At 38.5% G+C, this 23,555-nt stretch overlaps 1 protein-coding gene and 1 long non-coding RNA gene across 10 annotated transcripts in view; both read right to left on the bottom strand.

Moving 5' to 3' along the window:
* The window catches only part of LOC126635861 (uncharacterized), a 1,135,091-nt gene that overhangs the window by 103,795 nt on the left and 1,007,741 nt on the right, over positions 1–23,555 (bottom strand). The gene's annotated exons all lie outside the window — the stretch shown is intronic.
* Positions 10,336–23,555, bottom strand: part of FHOD3 (formin homology 2 domain containing 3) — a 387,674-nt gene continuing 374,454 nt past the window's right edge. For all 9 annotated transcript variants that reach the window (XM_050307337.1, XM_050307354.1, XM_050307309.1 and 6 more), the window contains one exon: positions 10,336–16,217. Coding sequence is in view for 8 of the 9 variants with exons in the window: in XM_050307354.1 (XP_050163311.1) it covers positions 16,135–16,217 (83 nt within the window). In the remaining variant the exon portion in view is untranslated. The remainder of the gene's footprint in view (positions 16,218–23,555) is intronic.

Consider the following 23,555-nt stretch of genomic DNA (forward strand, 5'->3'; position numbering starts at 1 on the left):
GAGGAAATGAAGTGAAATGGAAAATTTCGAGAGAAAACTGTGAATGAAAACTCAGAGTTCTGCGAGAGGTGTTGATTAGAAAATTGGTTTTCCTGATTTTCCAATGAGGAAAGAAGATAACTTTGGTTAAAAACTCATAAATATTTTAATGGTAAGGTGAAATCTGTAAGGTGACAAATGTTAAATGAAAAATAAGATGATGGTTGAAACAGAAGTGATGACTAGCAAAACTATGAATGTTAAGAAGAAATTTGAATACACTAGTGATTAATTTTTGCAGTAGGGTGGCTCACAAGCAATAAAACTGTAAATGTAGGAATGCTGATGGAGAAAAGGCAGAGGTATGGCATTAATATTTCTGTTCTGTATTTGAAAAGCAGAACAAGATACTCATAAGAGAAAACAAAGGTTTTAACCACTCTGCTAAGCAACATTCAGTAAGAGAGAAACTAGGAAAAAATCATCAGACCTGAATATCTTAAATGCAAAAGTTCTGAAAATTTTTGCTGGAGGATCTGTAGTCCATAGGAATGAACTTCTATAATACTTAAAATACCAGCAGGATTCAAGAATTCAAAATGTGCAGGAGTTAGGGAGGGCAAAGGGGATAACCCAGTGGACTACAGCAGGTTCCTGTTAAACCCCCACAAACTAAATGGAAAAATTAGTATGGTATCAGCCCAACTGGAGATATTCAAGAATAGTAATAGAATTAATATGTGCTGTAGGAATCAAGTTCATTTGTAGGAAATAAGTTAATTTAAACAAACTACAGATGAGAAAACAAGATTGGATTATAAAAGTAACCAAGTAGATATAATCTATAGCAGGTATTCTGAAAGGCATTTAACTCTTTAAAATGCATTTAATTTCATATTAATACAAATGGAAACATCAATACCCACTGTGGTCCCTTTCACCCCTACGCATTCTGTGATTTTGTAAATAGATCAGTTCCAGTGCGTTAAGAACTGGTTTTCTGCTGTGCCATATTCCAACAGAATAAGCTATCAATGAAGCAGCAGTTGCCGTGTTAGTGGCAAAGCAAACACACGTGACAGCAAAACATGAATTTAACAGAGCTGTATTTGTGACCAGTGGTACCTGGAGCCACTGTCTACCCACTTGGAATTTGGAACCTGCAAGATTCCCTACTACCTTCAGGTAAAGGTGCTGTGGTAAACCCACAAGTGAATTGAACCATCCCATCACTGCCCCCATCCTGTACTATTTTCCTTGGTTCTAATGGTACAATACAGGCAGCTGTAGTTACTTGATTTTCTGCTATCATGCAAAGCAAATGGAGTATCAAATTTCTTAGCTCCTCAAGTCAAGAACTATCTCTGCCTTACTTACCTGTACAGGGCCAAACCCCACGCGGTTGATGCCTGTTTACAAAGATGTATTTATGCATGCAGATCATCTGCTGGCACATATTAGAGGGTGGGTCAGTGAAAAGAACAATATTCATTTGGCTAAGTGATGATTACCTGTTCTGAGCTGGGCTTTTCATGCTCTAAGGGCACTAGTTAAGCCCTTCCTTAAGGGCTTAAAGCTTCCCTGCTTTCCTCAGACTTTTGGGAGCTACTCATATTTAAGCACAGCAAAATTTGTTCTCCTGCTTGTCCCTGGCCAAGATATAATCTGCAATAGACAGAGAGAGTACCACTCAATGATAGATGCCTTTCAGCTTCATAAAGCCTTGCCTAAGTTCTCTAGCATGTCTCTACTGGGTGCTGCTCCAGGTGGTCTGGATGATTTGAAATATCCTACCACCTGTTTGAGGGGTGGTATCAGCTTTGCATTTCAGAAGCCTCTTTTTTGAGAAGCTAATAAAATGTGCAGTATATTGTGTGTGAAATTTCCCACGGTCCCTGGGGAAGTTTTCAGGACCACCTTCTAGAATTACGGGGTTTGTTGGGTTTGGTAGGGATGGGCATGTTTTGTTTGTTTGTTTGTTTTTTCTTTTTCATTTCAACTAAACTGTATGAACATCTGGGCAGTTATCATTGGCATACTGTATGCAACTGGTCTATACAATAAATACTTGTTTACACACACAATGAAATCATCACAGTTGCAACTACTCCACCTGACAGGTCAGCAGTAATCAGTCCATTATAATGTAAAGGAAACATATTTCAAATGTTAGTGATATTTTGTAGACTCATACACCAACTTTAAAATTTCAGAGGTGACAGAGAACACTATCATAATTTAAAAAAAAAAAAAGTCTCCAAGGACTCACGGTCTACTTCAACTCCAATTACCCTCTGGGCATAACTATATTTATAAGGTTTATCACAGCCAGAAACTTCAGCCAAAAGTTCTTTCAAAAGCTGTGGATAATGTAATTTCTGCCAAGTATAAGTAAAGACTTTGAAAACATATGCCACAAGGCAGTTATTCTGCAACCACAGTCTTCTCAGCTAAGGGCCCTGAACTGGTTGTTTGCAACGTTTAAAATGTTGACAGGGCTGCTCTTAAGGACTGTGCATTTTTTAAGAGGTCATATGCTATCATGTGCTACAAAGTCAAAGCATTTCAGAAAAGTATCTATAGTTGAAAATTCACTTAAGAATTAAACAGTGTTTACTGACAGCCAGAAATTTTCTGACATCAGTGCACTCAAGATTGTATTCACGTCTTATAATGGGAAAAATGAAAGATTGCCTCTTGTCCTCGTGGCTGTAGATTAGTGCTGTTTTATACTGTAGTCATATTGAGTGGAAGCATCCTTTGGTCTGAGTCAACACTGAACTCTTGATAAGTATCCCTAAATAAATATTATAGAAATAATTCTCTATGTAATGGTACTACAGTCTATTATGAAATGAATTTACAGCTCCACGTTGCAAAGACATCTAATGTTCAAAGTGCAAGGAAGAAAGTCTCTTCTCCATCGGTTTGTGCTGTGAGGTCAAATTTCAACTTAAACCTGTAGCTCGTAAAAGCGTAAGAAAATCTTATGACATCAGAACAAAGGAGTAGTAACTGAAAAACTCAGATTCTATTTTCTGGTTATCTGCCAAGTCAACAGAGATGAATACATATAATTGCCTACAAAACTGAGTCCATCACCTATTCAAAAATTATACATCCATTTGCATAAGCCAAAAGCATCATGTCAGAGCGATCAGTTTTAAACTCCCTTTTTCTGTGAGAGTTCTTGAACTCTTATCATGAGTACTGACATTAGCAATAGCACCTTTTACTCTTTTTGAAGCATGAGTGGTTCCTATAATCTTTCATATTGTCTTGATTTTTCTAATGGATTTCAACAGCTTCACTCTAGTGAACATAGACTTCTAAATTTGACTTTTATTATTCCAGCTTCACTTTCCTAGGTCTCAAATTCCCAAAGAAGATATTCCAATAAGCAAACTGAAGATAATAAGTACTTATTCCTTTACATAAGCAATTTATATTCCTTTATGTCCTTATATCAAAATCAACTTGGCTTTCCAATCTATCATGTCCATAACTTGATAGCAAGTTATTTTTCTGTCCCATTAATACCTTTGAGGCATTAGAATGGTCCCAGGGTCTAAATTAGTACAAAGAAAGTAAAAAGATTCAAAGTTTTTGAAAAATTATTTGATTTTTTCCAGATTAATGGCACTGTCTGTTATATTTACCATAATTTCAAAATTAATCTATTTTTGAACTTTAAAAACATACATTTTGGTTGAAAACATAGAAACAGATTTTTCTTTTTTTTTTTTTCTTTTCCCCAGGAAGCTCATCAAGACTGATCATCTTTCCAAACAGCGCTGGTTTTACTTTCATCAAGAAATTCCAAATCAGTTCTAGTTACTTTTATTTTGCAGACTGGATTCATCGTGTGTTGTCATGTCCTGTCCCCCACTCTAAATTTTACTTTCTTCTTATTAACAGTCTGAGTTTTTTTATAACTTTCCCATTGAAGTTCTCCTTTTCAGAGTCCCTACGTTTGTCTGTGCCAGTAACCATAGTACCTAGTCAGAAAGGAAGGAAACACAGAAAGGAAGCACAGTGTTATTAGTTGGCAAATGGTGTGTTGTCAGGGTTCTGCTCCGAGGAGCCTGCTCTTACTCCTGGGTCAGCACTCTGGCGTCAGAGACCACACAAGGAAATTTGTAGATCACAGGCAATGAATTCCTGGAACCGGTGCCAAAAAAAAAATTATCACAAACACAGGACAGTGAGTGACTGGAACCTTTAAGCTGATCAAAGAGAAAGCAAACCGTTACCTACCTGGACTTAGAAACAGTTCTCAAGGACTTTTATTCTCTTTGACTTTGCAAGAAAACTACCCCAGAATACAGCAGAGATGGTAATGTTGTCAGAAACAATATACCTTCTGTAAAGATTTTGTTAGAGTTTCATGCAAAATGTGGTCCTTATATGCAGAAAACATATATATTTTCTACATTGCAGCAAGCCAGCTTTCTCTCCACAATTACACCCTTTTCACTGCCAAGGAGAAAGTTAAGCTGCTAACAGTCTGACTGGGGAGACCACAGAGCTATTTGACTCTCATCTTCCTATTTCCTCTGATCAGATTTGGCAGCTGGGGACGAATTGCATTAAACTTTGCCTGTATCTGCTGACCCAAATGGTTTATTATGAAGAGAATAACTTCATCAGGGTGGACAAAGAGTGACTGACATAGAAAACCGCAGTTTTGACCAAAGGTTCTGTGAGATTCCTGGCTACAAGGGAAGTGATCAACAGCACATTTCATTCAGCATTCAGAACCACCAACATAATCCCATTCCAACTTCTGCTTGCTTAGGGGAGATACACATTTGCAAATCCTCCCAGCTGTTGGCTGAAATACTTATCAAGGTCTGGTGCTACACAGAACACAGTGCAGCCATATTCAACCTGCCTTGAGATTCAACCTTCTGTGCCCTCTTACTGGGGTTAAAAGGCTCTTTGGCACCTAATCCGCAGCCTCCAACTTGTTCTTGCCCTCACCAATTCTAGTACCCATTTTTAGCTATCCTAAGGGTGTAAAATGTTATTTGAAATAGCCCCAACACTGCTTGGTGTAAGGGAAAGGAAAGAACATTCTTTACCAAGGAGAATTGCTGGTTATTTCTGTGTCCACTGCTGCTTCAGCATAGATACTGAAAACAGGTCACAAAGCTGATGATACTCACACCAGCAAGAGTCCTGTACACTGATCCCAGAGGCTGAGGAACACAAGCTGCTACTGGCACAGACAGAGGTGCAACACCTGCTGAATCACAGCTTATCCCATGTACCCCAGCTGAGATTTTATCATAGCCCAACAAGAGACGATGCCCTCCCTGCCACATACAAAAATAATCTGTGATTGTCTGAAGACAATGAGGCCCAGAATGGCTCATTTCTGGGACCCTTACCTAATTTATGTTGCACTTCTATTTTTGGTGCTCACTGCAAAAAAGAAATCTTGGAAGTCATAAAACTTTTTAAACAGACTTTAAATAGTTTGCTTAAGGCAAATCCACTTAACAGTCAGGAGATGTATGATATCCTCTTTCTTACCTTCTCTCTTTGTACACATTGTCTTTTTCTCCCTATAGTGACAGCTCATAATCCATCCCCTTCTTGTTTTCATGTAATTTAATACGGAGCTTCTCTAAAAGTCAGCCTTTCTGCCTTGCACGTTCAGCTACATGTCCCCTTCCCAGCCTTCAAACTTACTTCTGCATCTGGGCTTTACTTGAAGTGTTGTTACTAAAATGATCTCTGCACTTTTCATTGCTGGGTTCAACTATATATCAAAATAAGACTCTTGGCTTTGTCATTAAGGCTTTCCCTTGTTTATTTTTACTCTGTATTGCTGATTTGGGTGTTGATGTTATTTTTCTTTCTCTTGCCCAAGTTACCTTCTCTCCCAGTGTCCTCTCTGCATCAGGGGGTCCCCTTTGATGGAGTCCTGAGTTTTCCACACATGCCACATTGTTCCCCTTCACTGGGACCTTGTGAGCCTATGATGTCTAAACATGTAAGAAGTTGTGATTCTAGAAGTGAACACTAAGAATGTGTAATAAACAGGTAACAAACTGCAGATAATTCTTCAGGAAATCCATATCCCAGGGTAATAGGTCTTCTACCTCATCATTGTTTGGAGAGCTCATGCTCTGAAAGATACAAAGGGCAGTGAGCCTTGCTACTTTCCAAACTGTCTATCCCCCTTACCAATATATACTTTGCACAAGTTAAACCACTCATAGAACCATCTCATTGCCTTTCCACTTTGAAAAATATGTTCAAAAGCCAAAATAACAAGTTATCAGATTATAGAATCCACTTGCATATTCAAAAATCCACTTGCAATGTGCCATAAGCATAAATATGAACACAGAAGCACTGCCTGCAAACAATTTATATAATGATGTTGAGAGGTATTTGAAAATAAAAATATTTATCTTTTACATACCGTAACGTAAGGCCCACTCTCAGATTAACTAATATCAAGTAATCATAACTTTATGAATATTCCAATTACTTTTAGGAAGATGTATAGGGCATTACCAAATAATAAACAATTAATACATCGTGTATGCCAACTAACTCATTCCCATTGTAGGAAAGTAAAAAACCCTATAGACTGTGTTAGTTAACATTACATGGAGGATGATGGATTGGAGAAGGAACTATTAGAATAAGCAAAATTGCATGGCTAGAAACTTTTTACCATTCTCAAGACCAGCCTTAAACTTAAACTTACTAGTTTCTAGTAACTTCTCTACCAATGTCTGTCTGTAAAGAAATGATAAAGAATTTTGTAACAGTGATAGAGTTTCTACTGAAGTTTTATTTTCCTATAAGGAAATTTAATGGTTTTCACATTTCATGTAAAAAAAAAAAAAAAAAAAGCAATCGACTGCTTTATGTTGTTTTGTTTTCAGACTTTGCAGTGTTTTGGCTTCTAAAAAGATGTGGAATTTACAGACTATATAATTTTGGATGCTAACTGTGTTTCATCCCACATGCTTGTAATCTGAACACATTTGAGATAATTTCTCTGGAAACAAGGATTCACTTTTGATTTTCAGGCTATGGTGTGCTGTCCGTTTTTGAAAGGGAATTCCCCAGAGTAACTAGTGAGGTTAAAATGATTTGAGGCCTTATTTCTCAGAGAAAAAATTCCATTTTCCATCTAGTTTAACATTCTAATAGTTATCTTTGGGGGCTTGATTCAACCTTGTTGAAGTCTATCGGGTTCTTTCCACTGCTCACAGAGCCAATAGAATCAAATTTTCTTTTGGCTTTGGTCACTGCTGTCTGATTTTCAATATACTTTCTTTATCATTATACTCACAGCTAGTTTTATTTAGATCATCGCTGTTGACACTGTGATTATTTAGATTTTTATTTATTAACCTGCACATCTATTGCTCCCTATAACTAATGCAGTATATCTGGGAGGTATTCCAGAAAAATCAATGTGAAGGTAGTCTAGTTCATGTTCAAATGGGTATCTTGCCATAATTCAAGGTTTCTTTCTGTCTTGACTTTGCTATGAGGTCAATAATTTTCCATAAGTTTATGTGGGGAAAAAGTTTGTTGAAACGATATCCAGGGCCTCTTTTTAACAATAATTTTCCTTTGCCAAGATTATTTAAGCCTCCCAGTGCATATTTATAGGAAGTCTGGACAAAGATGGAAGGAGGATTCCTTTTTTTTTCTCTTTCAAGAGTCTTAAGATTTCATTGCTTTATTAAAAAGGAGAATTTTCACCCTGCTGTAGCTTTTGGATACCTGTGACAAATGCTGTAACCTGTTTTCACAGGTTACTCCAAGGTTTTTAGTACAAGCATTTATATCCCACATGCAGTCATGGCACATGCTTTTGTGGTGGTGGGTATACTCCAGAACCTTTGCCACCTGTTGACCCCTCACCTGAGCCCTGTCCAGCTCTGGAAGTGGTTTGTCCTCCCTGTTCCAGGGATAAGATTTCAAACCACCGTTCTTAATCAAAGTCAGAGCTCTTACAAGACAGTAGAATGTTTACTGGAGGCTACGACATGACCTGACCTCACCTTTGCCTTCAAGTTTGTCCAGTTTCAAGTGCTGTGGATTTCACTGGTATTTTATTTTCTTTATTGCTTGTTAACTGTTGTTCTTTTATTACATTAAGTATGGAACAAACAAAGGAAAATACATATAAAAGTCAAGATTAGTCATTTTGTCCGTTGTCTAGGCAAAGAGATCTGAACACTCACCAAGAGAGGGCCATAAAATTTATTTGCAAGATTTTGGCATATGCTTTAAAGCATTTCTGCTCATTATAACATAAATAATGAAGCAGGATATGCCCAGGGATCTTGTGAGTCCTATCTGGGACACTGAAAGGGTCTCACCCTCCCCAGTGTTGCTAGTCATCTTCTGTACATTGACATGCTCCATGGTGTTTTCCAGATCAATAACAAACTAAAGACTCTGGACTCAGCTCAATCAAGAGAGCAAGCTTGACAGAGCTGTGGGAGAGAGGTGGGCACTGAGAAGGAGAACTGGATTTTGACTCCTGGAAACTGAAAATCAGTATTTTTGAGCAGAATACCTCAACACATGGGTGAGTCCGGCTCCTGCTCAAAAATCACTCAGGAAAAGCTGTTCAGAGAGGCCCTCACTGGCATGATACTTCACACAGGCTGTGCTCCTTTTGGGATTTCCCAGCAGAGGTCTGTCTCATCAGATAGTTCTCTAACGGAGTACAGACGTCATTCTTAATTTCCTGCAAAGAAACTTCCAAGAGGCAAAGCTTTGAGAACTGCCCTTTCCCTTTTCCAAACTGCATTCCCATCAGAAAACTTGGAGAATTTATAATAGGAAAAAAATGTTTGTTTTGTTTTGTTTGTTTGTTTGTTGTCTTTAGTTGTGTGTTCTCAAACTGTTCTGAAGGGTGTATAAACCAGGGCATGCAGCTGCACAATGGATAATCTGCATACTAATTCATTCCCTGACTACAGGCCAGAGGTTTCTCTGTGACAACATATGAGTTCTGACTGGGCACCAGGTCTGAAAAATATATGTATGCATTGTCACTGAACATCTGGAATTTAGAACTGCTAATGGATATGCTGTGATAGAAAAGAAAAGTGTCTGGCCAATAAACGTGGTTTATATATTTATTTTAAAAAGCATTACCACATTTCTGGCTAGTAGCCTTTCATCCTCTAGACTTTACACCAGTGCATCTGGAATGCTAAGCAGCTCTTTCAGGGATGCAGCCATATCCCAAAAGGCACCTTTTTTATTTGAAATAGCTTTAAAAACTAATTAAAAAGGAGGAAGGTGGTGTTTTTCCCTATGAAGGCTTACATACCTAGCCTTTTATATCAGCTCCCACAGTCTCAGAAACCACAGGTGAAAATTCTCTCTCAGACTCTTTGTTAACCTACCTTATTTTCCAGGGTGCCGCTATAAACACGTGCAGCTGTCTTTGAATAATGTATTTTGACCCTATTACGTGTGCAACTTAAAAGAGCAATTACTTGTGCGTAGCTTTTTGCAGGACTAGCAAATCTGGAAATCCGAGTATTTTGAGTTTCTATGTGTCGCTTTGACCCCCCTCCTCATCCCAGTCATTGAACCTGTGGGCAGAGCAGATGCAAGAGTCCCTGTCCTACGGATCACTTTCCATAGGGTCAGGGATGCCCCGTCTGTCTACTCAGTCTCTCTCAAGTGCTGAGAAAATAGCAATAAAAGAAAGACACCAGCAAACAGAGAAAACTGCAAGACCGCTGCCTGTCCAGGCATGCTAATAGGTGGCCACCCCAAAATTACATTCCATGGTGATGCATGGAATGTATTTCAGCCAAGTTAAAGGCATGTCTCATTTACTGGCCACCTTTACAGCTCTGAATCCCTGGCAGGCACAGTGTTTCACGTCTTGATGCAGGGGAAATGTGAAATGCTCTCCCACATACAGGTAGTCTTTTATTTTATTAATGTTTGCTCCACAAATCTCATACCTTTATGCAATGTGCTCTGTGCAGAGAGTATTTTTAGGCAGGAACCAACTCCAAGATGATGGCAGCAAGAAGCACCCATGTGTGTTTAGTGAGGATTTGTAGGGCTGGATTACTGAAAACCTTGAGAACTAGAGACACATTTTTATTTTCTTTACTCAAGATTAGGAATTAGGCTCAAACCGTGAAACAAGGCATAAAAGATCAGCTTTTTATGATCAGATCACCCAGATGGTTTAATGGCAGCTGTTTTGATGGCCACATGATGGCTTTGCAGGTACTTGGAGGACATGATAAAAACAACCTATGACCCCCCTTTCCACCCACTTCTCACCCAAGCTCCATGACTGGCTTCATCAACAAAACAAGAAGCAGCCCAGTCCGTGCTTTATAAAGCTTTATTGCAAGATGTGTTTACATAACGCTGTAGAGGTGAGCTTTTTAACTACTTATATCAAGAAATTTTGGACACAGGTCTGTGGTCAGTTTTCCATATTGACCTTGCATGGCACAGAAAAAACAAAAAGTGTCATTGGATCTTTCCAGAAAGTAAAGTGGGGAGAGTGGGGGAGAAGAGGCAGATAAAAAGAAAATCCCCCTGTTTCACACTAAATGTGACACAACTTCTGAAGGATCAATACAAACGGTAGGTGAGCTTCATGTGTAATAAAATCTTAAAAGAGTAGTTCAAGTTCTTTATGAAATAAAACAGAAACAAAAATGCAGTTTCATGGACAATTAAATTTAACATAGAAAGAATTCACCTAAAATGAGAAAACAATAAACAAACCCAAAAACTCAACCAAAAGGACCTGTAGATAACATCTCTGACCATGCATGGCTTGTTTTTTAAATTACAATTCACAGAATAACACTGCTGGAGAGCCTATTTTACACTATGCTACACAGAACATGAAAAAACATGAGTAGTGACATTTACACAATTTTACAGTATTTCTCCTTTGTCTAAGAAACACGTCCTTTTCTACTTTACATTTTTTTACAATTCCCAGCTCACAAAAAAAAGGACACTATACGCGCAAAGACAGTCTTTAAAAAGGAGAAATGCACCCAATGCTACAAATACACCTTTTCTTTCACAGAAGCCTCTGTATTAGATAGTGATTAAACAAAATATATCTCTATCTGCCACTCGGTGTGAAATGGACTAATTAGAAATAATTATAATTTTTTTTTTGCGTAAACATAAAACTATACAATCTATGCAACTCCTTGCATTACTTGCTATGTAACTATTAAACTGCTTGCTAAAAACTTCTTGGGATCACATCTGAAATGCCAATTGAGCCAGTTACTGCCCTAGTTGAAGAAGGAAGGTGGGCCTTACATGTTGTTCAAGTGTTTGTGAGTGATCTTCCAAAGGTTGCCTATAACCAAATATTTTCTCTTTCAATAACACTTCAAATTATTTTCTTTCAGAGCCTGTAAGTATCTGGAAGTTTTTCCTGCAGAGAAACATCAACAATCACAGCCCTTACAGCTTAGACAAGTGTTTCATGCATCCCAATGCTGGAAGTACAGAGTCACTATCTGAATGTGTCACAGCCCATCTCAAGTCCTCATTAGAGGATTGGAACGTGTAGTGATCATACAGGAGTGAAAAAGAGAGATGAATATGCTCCTGCTTCTGCCTAACACCATATCCCTGTGCATCCTTTAGACGGAAGCAGGCAGCGTGTACACCTGCCTATGAGTTGCGGGGGAAGGATGAAGGATCTGAAACTGGTGGGCTGTGACCTTCATCTCAGTGAAATCAAAGCATTGCAATAACCACAATGCACAGTGTACCTGAATCCAGACTCCTGCCATCAACCAAATGGCTTCTAAAGCATTTTGGACTGCTACTTGCTGTTGTGACATCACCAGGGAGGTGCTGCAGGGTGGGTGCCTGACAAAAGGAACCATTTACCGCACCTTCAGTGTTATCGTGACCCTTGGGGTTGCAGTACATGTTGAAGTCCTAGTGTTGGCCAGGGTACCTTTAGAGCACAGCACACCAGGGATTTAAGGTGCTGTCATGCATGACCTTGCAGAAGGTCCTTGCTGTTCACTCATATCAAGACTCAAACTCCAAATTTCTGTTAAATAGGGACATTAACTCTTATCTTGATATTCATATGTGACTTTCTATTAAGCTAAAGCCAAAGTCTTGTCAATCTACAAAACTGACGCCTTACTTTTCTGACAGAGTCAATCACTGTAGAGATTTACTATAAAAGGGGGTCAAAACAGAAAAAGAAATGTATTTTGAAAACTGCTTTTGAGGCTGCTTCCAGTGTTTATCAGAGCAAGAAAGACACTCATTAAACCACCATTTTTTCTGTTGATTTTGGATTATGGATAGGGATCTATCAAACAGAAGGGTCACACATAGCAGCCAAAGGGCTATAAAACATCTGGAATCCATGAGCCTGGTGCCTGGCCTGACTGAAAGGCGAAGAGCAATGAATTTAATTTTTCTGAGGGATCTTTCACTCTTGATTGTGGCACACAAGCATTTCCTGGGGGTGTTTCTTCACTGTAGCTACATAACTGCTACTGAACGTTATCCCTCAGTTGGGAGTTAGGGAATACAAAGTAATTGTACGCACTCTGCTTTTGAACACCAAGCAAGATGAAAGGAAATTAAGATAGCTTCCCTTTGGCAGGTATTATGTATGCTAAAGTTTACATCAGCATCCAGATCAGGAAGGCGTTATGGTGGCAGACAAGTGCCAGGATAGACAAGTTATTGGCAGCAGATGGGTGCTGAAATGAACATCAACAGTGACTCTGACAGCTTGGTCTCTGGGCACTACATTTGCAGCTGACTGGTACTATGGGAAAGGGAAGAGAGGTAGTTATTATGGCTGCAATTGTTTAAAAACAGCCTTCATGTATCTCTAAGTGAGCAATGGGAATGTGTTACTACGTTGTGTATCCAAGACTTTTATATTTGTTACAAACCAATCCATATCTCACACATGTTTTAAAGCAAGTGTTACATCCTTATGGTGGGCACTTCTGACGATGGAAGGGCAGGCAGCAACCCAAAACCTAAAGGTTACAACCTCATTAGACAGACAGAGAGAGGCATGCAGATGTAATGAATTCCTCCATTTCATCTGGAATCCACTAGTTAGACGGAGGGGAACAAATGTTATTCTCACAGTCAGGACATGATGGCTGACTCTGCAGGAAATGCTGCCACCTTACAGATTAGCACATAGGGCTGCTGGTCATTATTACCAGGAACTGGAATGGAAATCTTTTCTGTAGTTATTGAATTGTTACTGTGTGTGATGATCTTGTTGCAATAAACACTGAGGACAGTGGAATTAATCTGACTGTATATTACTGCATAAACAAGTCATTCTTCAATAAATAATGGTATTGGTTTTACAGATAGGGAGCACAAATGGAAAAAAAAATGTAATGGGAAAATGGACAAGGAAGAATATGCTTCACATGTAGGACATTTGCTCCTCATATATCCAGAGAATCCAAAATAAACCATCTTTTTTTTAATTCTTTTTTGTTTTCCAAACTTATTCTAACCCATATTATTTCCCATATTTAATGTTCTCTTTGATAAGCAGCATATAAAGTTTTGTACATTTTTGCACAATTCTTGGAAAACACATATGCTTAACTATTAGAAATTCATCAGTTGTGTTATGTTTCAGAGACAGACGCTGTACTTTGTCTAAACAAAACAAAACTTTGTTCCCTGTTAGCAACTGGTCACCAACAGCCACCTATTTTGCACGTTCAGCATATTTTAATTAAACTATTCAGATTTAAAAACTTGTTTGATTTTCTCCTCCCAGTCAAATATAGGATCTCTGTCAGCATAAATGCATTTTGTTGCATTTCTGCTTCTTTTATCACTTAGCAAGTAGCACAGTTCAACATAACCGTTACATTCAGAGTGTCTTCCTCTTGTTTCAGACTTCAAAGACCTCCACAAACCCCCATTACCTTCATTTCTTTGTTCTAAGCATCCTTAAGAGAGATTATAAAAGTCCATAATGGTGAGCAGCACATAAAGATCCACTTTAAAATCCAGATGCTTGCAGGTCCTGCATATTTTACAGTGAAATAAGTTACGTGCCACTTCATTTTCCCAATCAGCTTTCTCCTTTCCATGGCTTTCAAATGCACAACATATTTTATTAATTACCCAACTACTGCCTTCTGCCTACTTGTAAAATTGGCTTTTTAACAAGTTGAGGGGAAAGCAACATTGAACTTAATGCTGTCCTTAAGAACCTTTGCTCATTAGTGACTTTTCACTCCATGGAAGATCCAAGGCATTGGCAGATAAAGAATGAAATATTATGATCAAGAAGGTGGGCAGCATAGATGGGATGTTCAAACACAGACCTCATTGCAGTGTTGTCAGCTACCTGGTTCTCTCATCACTTGGATGCTGTGCTCGATGCGATGTGATGGGTGACTAAGGTTTCAAAGGCTTATTGTGTTTGGTTCAACTATCCTGAACAATCTTCAGCAATTATCCTGTCCTTACTGAGAGCAGAGTAGACCTAGACTGGGTGCCAGAAGCAACACAACTATGGCATTAGGACCCCAGCATAGACTATTATTTAATTCTATTTTCCAAGTGTGTTTTGCAGCCAAAATTGAATCCTGTTACCATGACTAAACTGCGGCAGTTCCCCAGTTAACTGGCTTGAAGGAAGCCTCGGTTGTTACTGCTCTGCAGACACACCCTTAATCTTAGAGGCTAAGGCAATGGAAAGACACAATCTTTTGCATTATTGAGGATCAAATGGCCATATACAGACTTTGGCTTAAAAAGTTCCCTTTTCTGTTATTGTTGTTTGTAGTTCTCTTCAAAATACTTCAGCACTGGCTGGGTTGACTGCGTTCAATTCATCTTCACTGCTGCGTATGTCCTCCACTTAAAGGCAGATGAGTTGACAAAAGGTTCTTCAAACATGCTGAGGGCAGTTATAAAAGTCAGTTATAAAACAGTGAGAGAAGGGCAAATATATTGGAGTTGTTTACCGTGGTGCCCACTCCACTTGTATCAAGGATAATCACAAAAAATCAGTAAAGAACAGCAAAAACACAACAGGCTTTTTAGCAGGGCTATTTCATATTCAGAGTCATTAATTTGAAAAAAAAGTTACCACCACATTATCTTGCAGCAGAGAAAAGCAGCATGAAGGGCACAGGCAAGTGAACAAAAATTCTTGATCTTAGCATCCAAATTCATTTATCGAGTATGTAAAATTGTTGACACAGATCTCTCTGAAACTGTACAAATGCACAGTACAGCCATAGCTCAACAAGAGGGAGGAATTGCATTCTCTCCTCTGTGTGCATGCTGCTATGTACAGTATGAGTGTGTATTAACACATATGAATTAATGATCCTAAATTTTCCACTTGTATTGCAGGCCATCTCCTGCCCCACAGGGTGAATCCCACTGAACAACACTGAGTTCCTACAAAAAAGACATTCTTTTCCTCCTGTCCAGGTGGAACAGTAAGGCCCCCACAGTGAAAATCATGGTCCACCTAGCTTCAGCAAGAGCATGATTTCACACCATGACTGTATATGTACAGATACACATACACATGTCCACACATTCACTCTGTACATATACGAAGGTACACATACATTTTTACATTCTTTGGTGGCAAAATAATAAAAAAGCCAACAAACCACTGGGCTGCACAGACTGTGCATCTTTTCTTAATGAATCTGCTTCAGAAGAATTGAGATTGCTGTAACAAGAGTTATTTTGCCTCTTTAAGGACCGTTCCTTGCATTGACAAAATGCCATACATTTACCATGACTAAAACAGGGCACAAGAAAAGCCAACGTAAACACAGCTCACATAATGACAGATAACTCAGAGAGCCCCCTCCTACCCACATCAACACACCATGAGAAGAAGAAGCCATATGCTTTCACCTACAAGCACTGAAATGCTTCTTCAGTTACTGTTCGGATGACATGCTGAGCTGTGGCACACCCTTCTTCTGCCCTGGTTGTGGAGTTTTGCTTTTTGTTGCTTATTAAAATTGAACGAACAGAGGACAGGATGTTGGGAGCAGCAGAAGAGGTTGGCAGCTCAATGCCACACCGAAGGGTTGTCAGCCTGTGTGCTTCAGATGAATGGTTCTTCTTCTTACCACCTCTGGGATATCAAACTTGCATCTCAGAAGTGCTGATGAGGCCCAGTGCTTTGGCTTCTTCTGGTGTTAGCCCACTTTTCAGTGTCCTTCTCACTGGGTGGTCACGAATTCCAAAAGCAGGTAAAAAAAAAAAAAAAAAAACCAAACAAAACCACAAAAACAAACCAACAAAGAAAATGAAAACAATTAGAATTGATAATTACACAAGACTTTTGCCTGCAAAAAACCCTGTTAACAGGCAAGCTCAATAAAATCAAAAGTTGCTGTGTACTCAGGGACTCAAGTTCAGAAACACTGAGTAATGCCCTATGGCAAATCCATGGGAGCTTTAAGTACTCAGCAACTCCAGTTAGGCAAAAAGACATTTGTCATTTCATGTTTAGTCAATAAAAACTTTTAAGGAAAAATACCACAGCATTTTAAGATTTTGTTCTCTGAGATTATATCAGTTGATTTTCAGTTCATAGAAAGTATCATCTGCCCTATTATTTTACAGTTTTCTAAGGACCCTTTTAAAAGTCCTTTACAATCTTTATAGGGCTCCATTGAATTTATCACTATTAAATCCTATGAGACCCTTTGAATGTGTGAAAAAAACCCACCCCAAAAGGTAGAAGATTAAAAACTTAACTACTTTATAGTTGATTAAAATCACTAAAACTACTGTTTTCATACATGCACCCCTTTCTTCTGTAATATTCCCCCACACTAGCACCATTTGCATCATATTTGTCATTAGTAGTCTGCGGCATTTTAATTGAATTTAAATAATAAATGTATGCCAAAATCTTTTTTATTAATTTTATTTAGAGTACTCTGAATGCAAGCCCTGACATAAAAGTTTTAAAACTTGTGATTGCCTTTTTTATTCAGAAACAAGTGACTGTGCGACTGCACACACTGAGCATCAGTGTCCTCACAGTTTTACTGGTGCCATGATTTTCAGTTGGATGGGCTTTAATTCAAGACACAAACTTGGTGTGCACTCCCTATTTTGATGTTCCTCAGATACAAAAAGCAAATTGAGAAGTTTAAGCCGCATGCAAAGCATAAACAGTGACTTAATGTTGAACAGCATATAGTTGGAGCTCCAAAATAGTGAAGTCTGGAGGCAAATAATCTTAGAGAAACCAATTACCAATAGTGGCCAAGGACATCTTGCATTACTGTCATTTAGCACAATCAAGACCTCTAACTTATCGAGATATTCAGTTCATGTAACTGAAACTGGGTGGTCACACTCAAGGGTTGAGCAGGAGTGAGACAAGGGAATGGACTGGCATAGAAAACAGAGGTATAAGATAAAGGAAGAATACGGTGTAGTTGACTATTTGATACCATGCAGGTAGAATGAATGTGATGTATGTTTGATAGTCAAACCACTTTGATCAGTTACCAAGGTTCATCAAATGAGCTGGAAATGCCACATGTGTAGTTGTTCCTCCATAATCAAACTCTTAGTTGAAAACAGTTGAAAGCTCACTCCTTCTCCCACAGCATTTGTATGCTTATTAGACACCGCCAGGAGTCTGCATGGCAGCTTTTTATAATACCCAGTTTTTCCTACAATACTCATCAGCAACATCTTCCAAGTTTGCAATACTTTGCTTAAAGTACTACAAGGTTAAATGCAACTAAAGGTAATAAATAAAGGTAAGATCAAGAAAGACTAAAAAAGTACTACCACAAGAGAAATAAACTTCAAAAAATTCTCTGGTCTTCTTGGTGAAAAATACCCATCCAGGACTTTTGAGCCAGTCCTCATGACTGGCACCCTTTTTCACATCTCAAATTTGACCTCCAAATGTCCATGGTGACAAATGTTAATTTCTAGACATAAGCTGTGAAATACCTTAAGATCTTAAGGTCTCAGTGAATCACCCAATGCTTATTTCTGTGTCAAAACAAACTATATCAGAAGTGGAAGAACAAATCCAAGAAAGCTGCAGTAAAAACATTTCTGTTATATTAAAAGCAAAGATATTTCTTCAGTTCACCTACTTAGCTGCCTGGACTGCCATACCCTCTATAACACACAGCCAAACATAGACTGTAGCCAGTTAAGCCACCAGACAGTAGAGTCACATTAAAAAATATGCATACAGGAGACTACATTTTCACAGGGTGAGCATCTGGAAAACTTCCCACTGGTGCAAAAGTGAACTGGAAAACCAAATGCAGTACAAATTTCCACGTTTTAGACACCTCTGCAGAAGTGTCAAACCAAATGTATTCATGACTGCCCTCACACATATCCCCAACTCTCTCAGACCACACTCACTCACATTTGCTAACTAAGTAGAATAACCACTGTAAAACAAAGCTATTTTTTTCTTGTCAGATGGTAAGACAGGAAGAGAACAGAATTGTTATTCCTGTTTGTAAACACTTAATAGGAACTGAGGTACTCTGCTAACTCTGATTATGTACTGGACTAAGCAAAATTCTGCTCTTATTTATGACGAGATAAATCTAGAACAACTGTCTTAAGGTGAGTACAGTTACTACAGTACAAATAACTGGACTGAGACTGTATTTAACAACTGAAAGAGAAATTTGTACCTCTATAACTTCCACCCAGCAGAATACAGTTGTTTAAATTCTCCACCAGCCTGAGTGACAGGATTACTAGTTTACTAGGAAAAGCCAAAAGGATTCACAGAAACATAAAGGTCTCTTTGAAGAAAACTATGTTTCTCAATTCAGAAATCATACCACGGTAGAACTATCTTCATGAAACAAACAAGGAATCTTCTTTACATTAGACAAGATATCTCTTTGAAACTCCAGATGCCTACCTATCAAATATATTAAAGTCTTAGACTGAGGTCCTTGTGCATGAACCCTTTGCTGACTGAGGAAAAAAAATATTGCATGTAGCATGTGACAAGGACAAGTGCTCTGTTCTGAATCTGCTGTATGACTTACACAACAGAGGCCAATCCCAGACTTATACTTTTTGTGCCACTGCAAAACAAGTAGGAATGACGATACTCAATGAGTTGCTGAGACATACGCAGCTGTCATTAAACAAAACATCCCTCAGTTGATTATTCTAACTTATCTCAGCTCTCCTGTAATACAAAGAATGATAACTTGGATCTAACATATTCCAGTGAGCTAAGGTTTTAAGGCCAGCAGTTAGGAGAAAGCAATTCCAAACAATGTAGGACTTTGGTGGTCATAATGAGACTGTCAAGAAAATAATTAATAAAAAGCAAAGATGTGAAGAATCTTTTCAGTGACAGAACAATTCTCATAAAAACTGACAGCTGCTGACTTGTATAAACTAAGTGGGTGCGGTCAAATACTGACAAGTGCTCTGGCTACTGGCAAGATTAAAACTGTCCCCCATCAACAGGCAACTGGAAGGATAACAGCTGACAGAATCATGGTCCAGACTCAAATGAGGGAGTTCTTCTCCCTACAATGCAATAGGCCAGTCTGAATCCACTTGCAGTTTGAAGTATTATGTACTTAGAGGGATGAAAGTAGTCTGATAAAGGGTCTCTTTATATAAAAGTTATACTTAATATGTACAAATTACAGTACATTTCCTCATCTGAAGATACAATGGATGGGTGCAATATCCATAGTAGCATAAGAATAAGCCCCACCATTCTCTGCACTGGCTTGTAGAATATGGAGGGTTGTGGGTGATGAAGGCAGGAGAAAGCCGAGTTATCTACAGGAGCAGGGAGGTGGGTAAACCCTGTCTTGACATTCTGTTAAACAGATGTCCTCAGTCATTTGTCTATTTCCTCATAAAGTGCTTGGTAGGATTCTTCTACATTAGGTCATGAACACAGTCATCAAAACTAATGCAGGGAGATATTTTCCTTCCATGTTTTATAGGCAATGCAAAATTGCATTTCTCATACTAGATCTTCACTCTCCCTGCTTCACTGAACTCTGTCGTGTCTCTAACTGGACTAGACATAATATCTTGGCTTGTAAAACTCTTGGCCTGCTGCAGATCACATTAAACTGAGTTATGGAATGTATTTTGGAGGCAGTGACAATAAAAATAAGACTTTCAAATGACCTTTTAGGTTCTTCAAGCGATTTTTAAAACATTTGCTTAAGAAATATAACATAGAGAGAAAATAACTTTTACTCTTGTCACAAGCAAGGCCTGCTGAGATCCCATAACCAAGAAACTAAATGTTGTTTTTCTGGGGTCAGAGGATATGATACTCTTTGTTAATCATGAAATCTAGAACTTTATTTGATATCGTGGCAGAATGCAGTGTGCTTATGATGCACTCAATGAATTTGACTCTGCCTGTTGGGTCAAAATCTACACCCTTTTTTTTTCTTAAGACTCAACAAACAGTAAAGATCAGTCTGACTGGTGCCATTTATTCATGCACTTGCAATGGCTTCTGGCATGTGCATTTACATTTGTATGAGTTACTTGTAAAACAGAATAGATATGACCATTCTCCTGCTCAAACGGTCACAGAATGGGTGTCCTTCCTATTGCAATGATGTGGCAGCCACAAAACTTTCTCACAGTCCCAGCTGCAAAGGTAATGCAGCTGCTAGCTGCTGATTTGGAATGAAGAAAATTCCACATGTCTGTAAATTACACAGCCAGGACAGCAGGAAGGGCAGATTATACGAGACAATACAGGCCAGCTCCATCACCTCATTTCATTTAATGTATCTTAGTTTTGTTTTGTGTTATCCATCCACACTCAGCTTGCACACACAGTCTATGTTTTCATATATTTGCATTTAACTTGGACTGCACTCCAGTGAGTCCAGTAATGGCAATTTGCAACTCAAAAGTTCAATCCAGACAATCTTGCTCGTATTTTCTTAATATTTTTATTCCTTTTCTGTCTTTGCATTTTTTATGCCACCGTCTATAAAAGTTATACTTATGTTTAATTATGCATATATCATCGCTGAATATGAGTAGGCTTAAATGGTTAATAGAAATACTAAAATATTGTGTATAGAGATTTTCTTCTGGGGATTTGTAGGTGAATCTTTGGATTATACCATGCACTTCTCTGAATAAGTGCAGACAACTGAAATGTGGTCTCTGTCTGGGTCATCCACATAGAAAGCTCATGGAAACAACACATTATTATGTATTACAGCTGCCCTGCAGCTTTGCTTTGAGTCCTGTCAACACTTCAAAGATGGCACAAGTCTCTCCTAACAAGAAATTCTGTAGTTCACAACCACCTCTGGGTGTGACTTATGGTGGCTGTGACATAAAGAGGAGTCTAGCAGTGGAAAATGACAAACTGGCACTTCATAAGGAAAGCCTAACTTGTTTTTCATCTCCAGGTGGTTTATGTTATAGAGAACAAAATATAACATTGCTTTAGAGAACCTGGGTTGCATGAAGAGCATATGGGTTTTCAAAGTAATATTTAACAGGTAGTTGAAACTGTTAAAGTTTCCAACTTTATGTATTTCACAGATCATCATTTACGTGGTCCCAACAGTAGAGCAGAAAACAAGATTTAACTCTGTCCTTGAAAGCCTTCTGTGACAAAACCCCCTTAATTTTCAGGACTTATGTGACTTCCATTATAGACTTACTATTAAAAGCAATCCTGCTGCCACCTCTTTCATAATTTCTCCCACCTAACTTCACCAGTCAGAAATGATTCCACTATATTAATAGGAAAGCATCAAGAGCATAAAGCTCATCAACAACTGACTCTGCATGTAAGCACTATATACAGTTTTCAGTATTTATTAACAATGCACAAGTCAGAAAAAGGTAAGAGATGGGATACAAAAATAAACTACCTAACACAAGAGTTTCAGGCCTGCAATTTTTACGTTCCATTTGGAATTTTAAAATAACCCACTAGAGAGGTAGATCAGGCTTGTGAATATGGAGATGTATCTTGGAGAGCGACTTGGAAGAGGAGAGTGACCAAGTTTGACCACCCAGGACCTGTGGAATTATTTCCATTAGGAATCTGCCCTGGGGAATAAAACAGTAAAAGACAACATCTCTACAAACCCATCAGATTAAAAATAACTGTGATCAAAACAATCTTGTAGTTACATTAATTGGGAGATGTTATTCTGCCTAGAGAAAGCCATATACACACACACACATTATTTCTTGGACATAGTGCTGGGGCAAGATAAACGCAAAAGAGCTTTGTGTGAAACATTTTTGTTCATCTTCTAAGGGAGAATTTCCTCCAAACACTTCTGACAGTCATGTTCATGCAAATCCCTGCCTTCCCAACCCCTTCTGCTAATCTACTTGGTGGCAGCAGAGGGCTCTCTTTGGCAGCTGTGGTAGCTCCAGGCTCTTTCTGAAAGCCACAGGAGATCAGTTCTGTTACTGCACTTACTTTTGTAAGGCAGCTTGCAGAGCTGCCTTGTACTTCTCTGCCTTTTCTCATTCTCATATAAAGTGCTTTGCATAAGAACTCTGCGATTTTATCATCCAGCTACTCACTGCTGCTGAGTTCTTACTTGGATGCTGAGAATCATCAGCTTTCAGGAAGGAAGGATGATGTAAATAAGGAGTACATTTCTGAACAAAGATAAACTTGAAAGTCACTTTAATATAGAAAGAAAGCAAACAAAATACATATCCTATCAATTTTGGACTAACAGTGGGCAACTCAACCATATGAATTTTTTTTAATACTTAAAACTTAGATATCCTACTTTTGGAATGAATTCTGTGTCAAGAATTCAAAAGCCTTTAATATATGCCAATTAAAATGAAAACAGAGGATAACAAAGATGAATTCACTGATGAAGTGAATGGCAAACTGGCAGAAGTGAAAACAACAATTTGTATTTCTTGTAAGATGCAACCAAATGAAGTAAAGTTAGTTTTTTCTACAGAACTACAATTGAAAAAGTACCTAAACTGCATACCATAACAGAAGTATTTATATAGAAAAGTCAATGCCAATATTCTGTGACCCAGGAACATGAACAGCTTTATTTCCTACATATAATACTGACTTTCTCTTAATCATCTGCTCATCTCCTGACAGTTTCTCCCACATTACCTTCAGCATGCCCTTTCCTGAAATTAAGAAAGTGCCACTTGGCCAAGAAGAAATGGCCAGAGAAATTCCAGCACTTGTAAGTCCTTGTCTGGAAGCCCATGTGAAGCTGCATTTGGTTCTCCCAGTGTCAGAAACACAGCACGTGGAGATGCCAGTGGTCCACCTATGCTGTAAAATCCTGCTGGGACACAGGGCCACGAGGGGACAGCCACTCTAAAATCACTGTGAATACCCATTATAGGTTATAGCGGCAGTCTTTTCCTTGTTCCTAAACCATGTCCTTTGTGCTTGGGTAATGTAACATATTTTTACATGTGAATGTCTGTGTAGTGTTCATCTCTCTCCTCTCCCTGTGAACTAAAATAGACAGGGATAAAAGATGTGTTTTTTTGTAAACATTGCATATTTAATTCTGACT

The sequence above is a fragment of the Myiozetetes cayanensis genome, unplaced genomic scaffold, assembly GCF_022539395.1.
Source record: "Myiozetetes cayanensis isolate MyiCay16 unplaced genomic scaffold, myiCay2020 scf1, whole genome shotgun sequence".
In the NCBI taxonomy this organism is placed as follows: domain Eukaryota; kingdom Metazoa; phylum Chordata; class Aves; order Passeriformes; family Tyrannidae; genus Myiozetetes; species Myiozetetes cayanensis.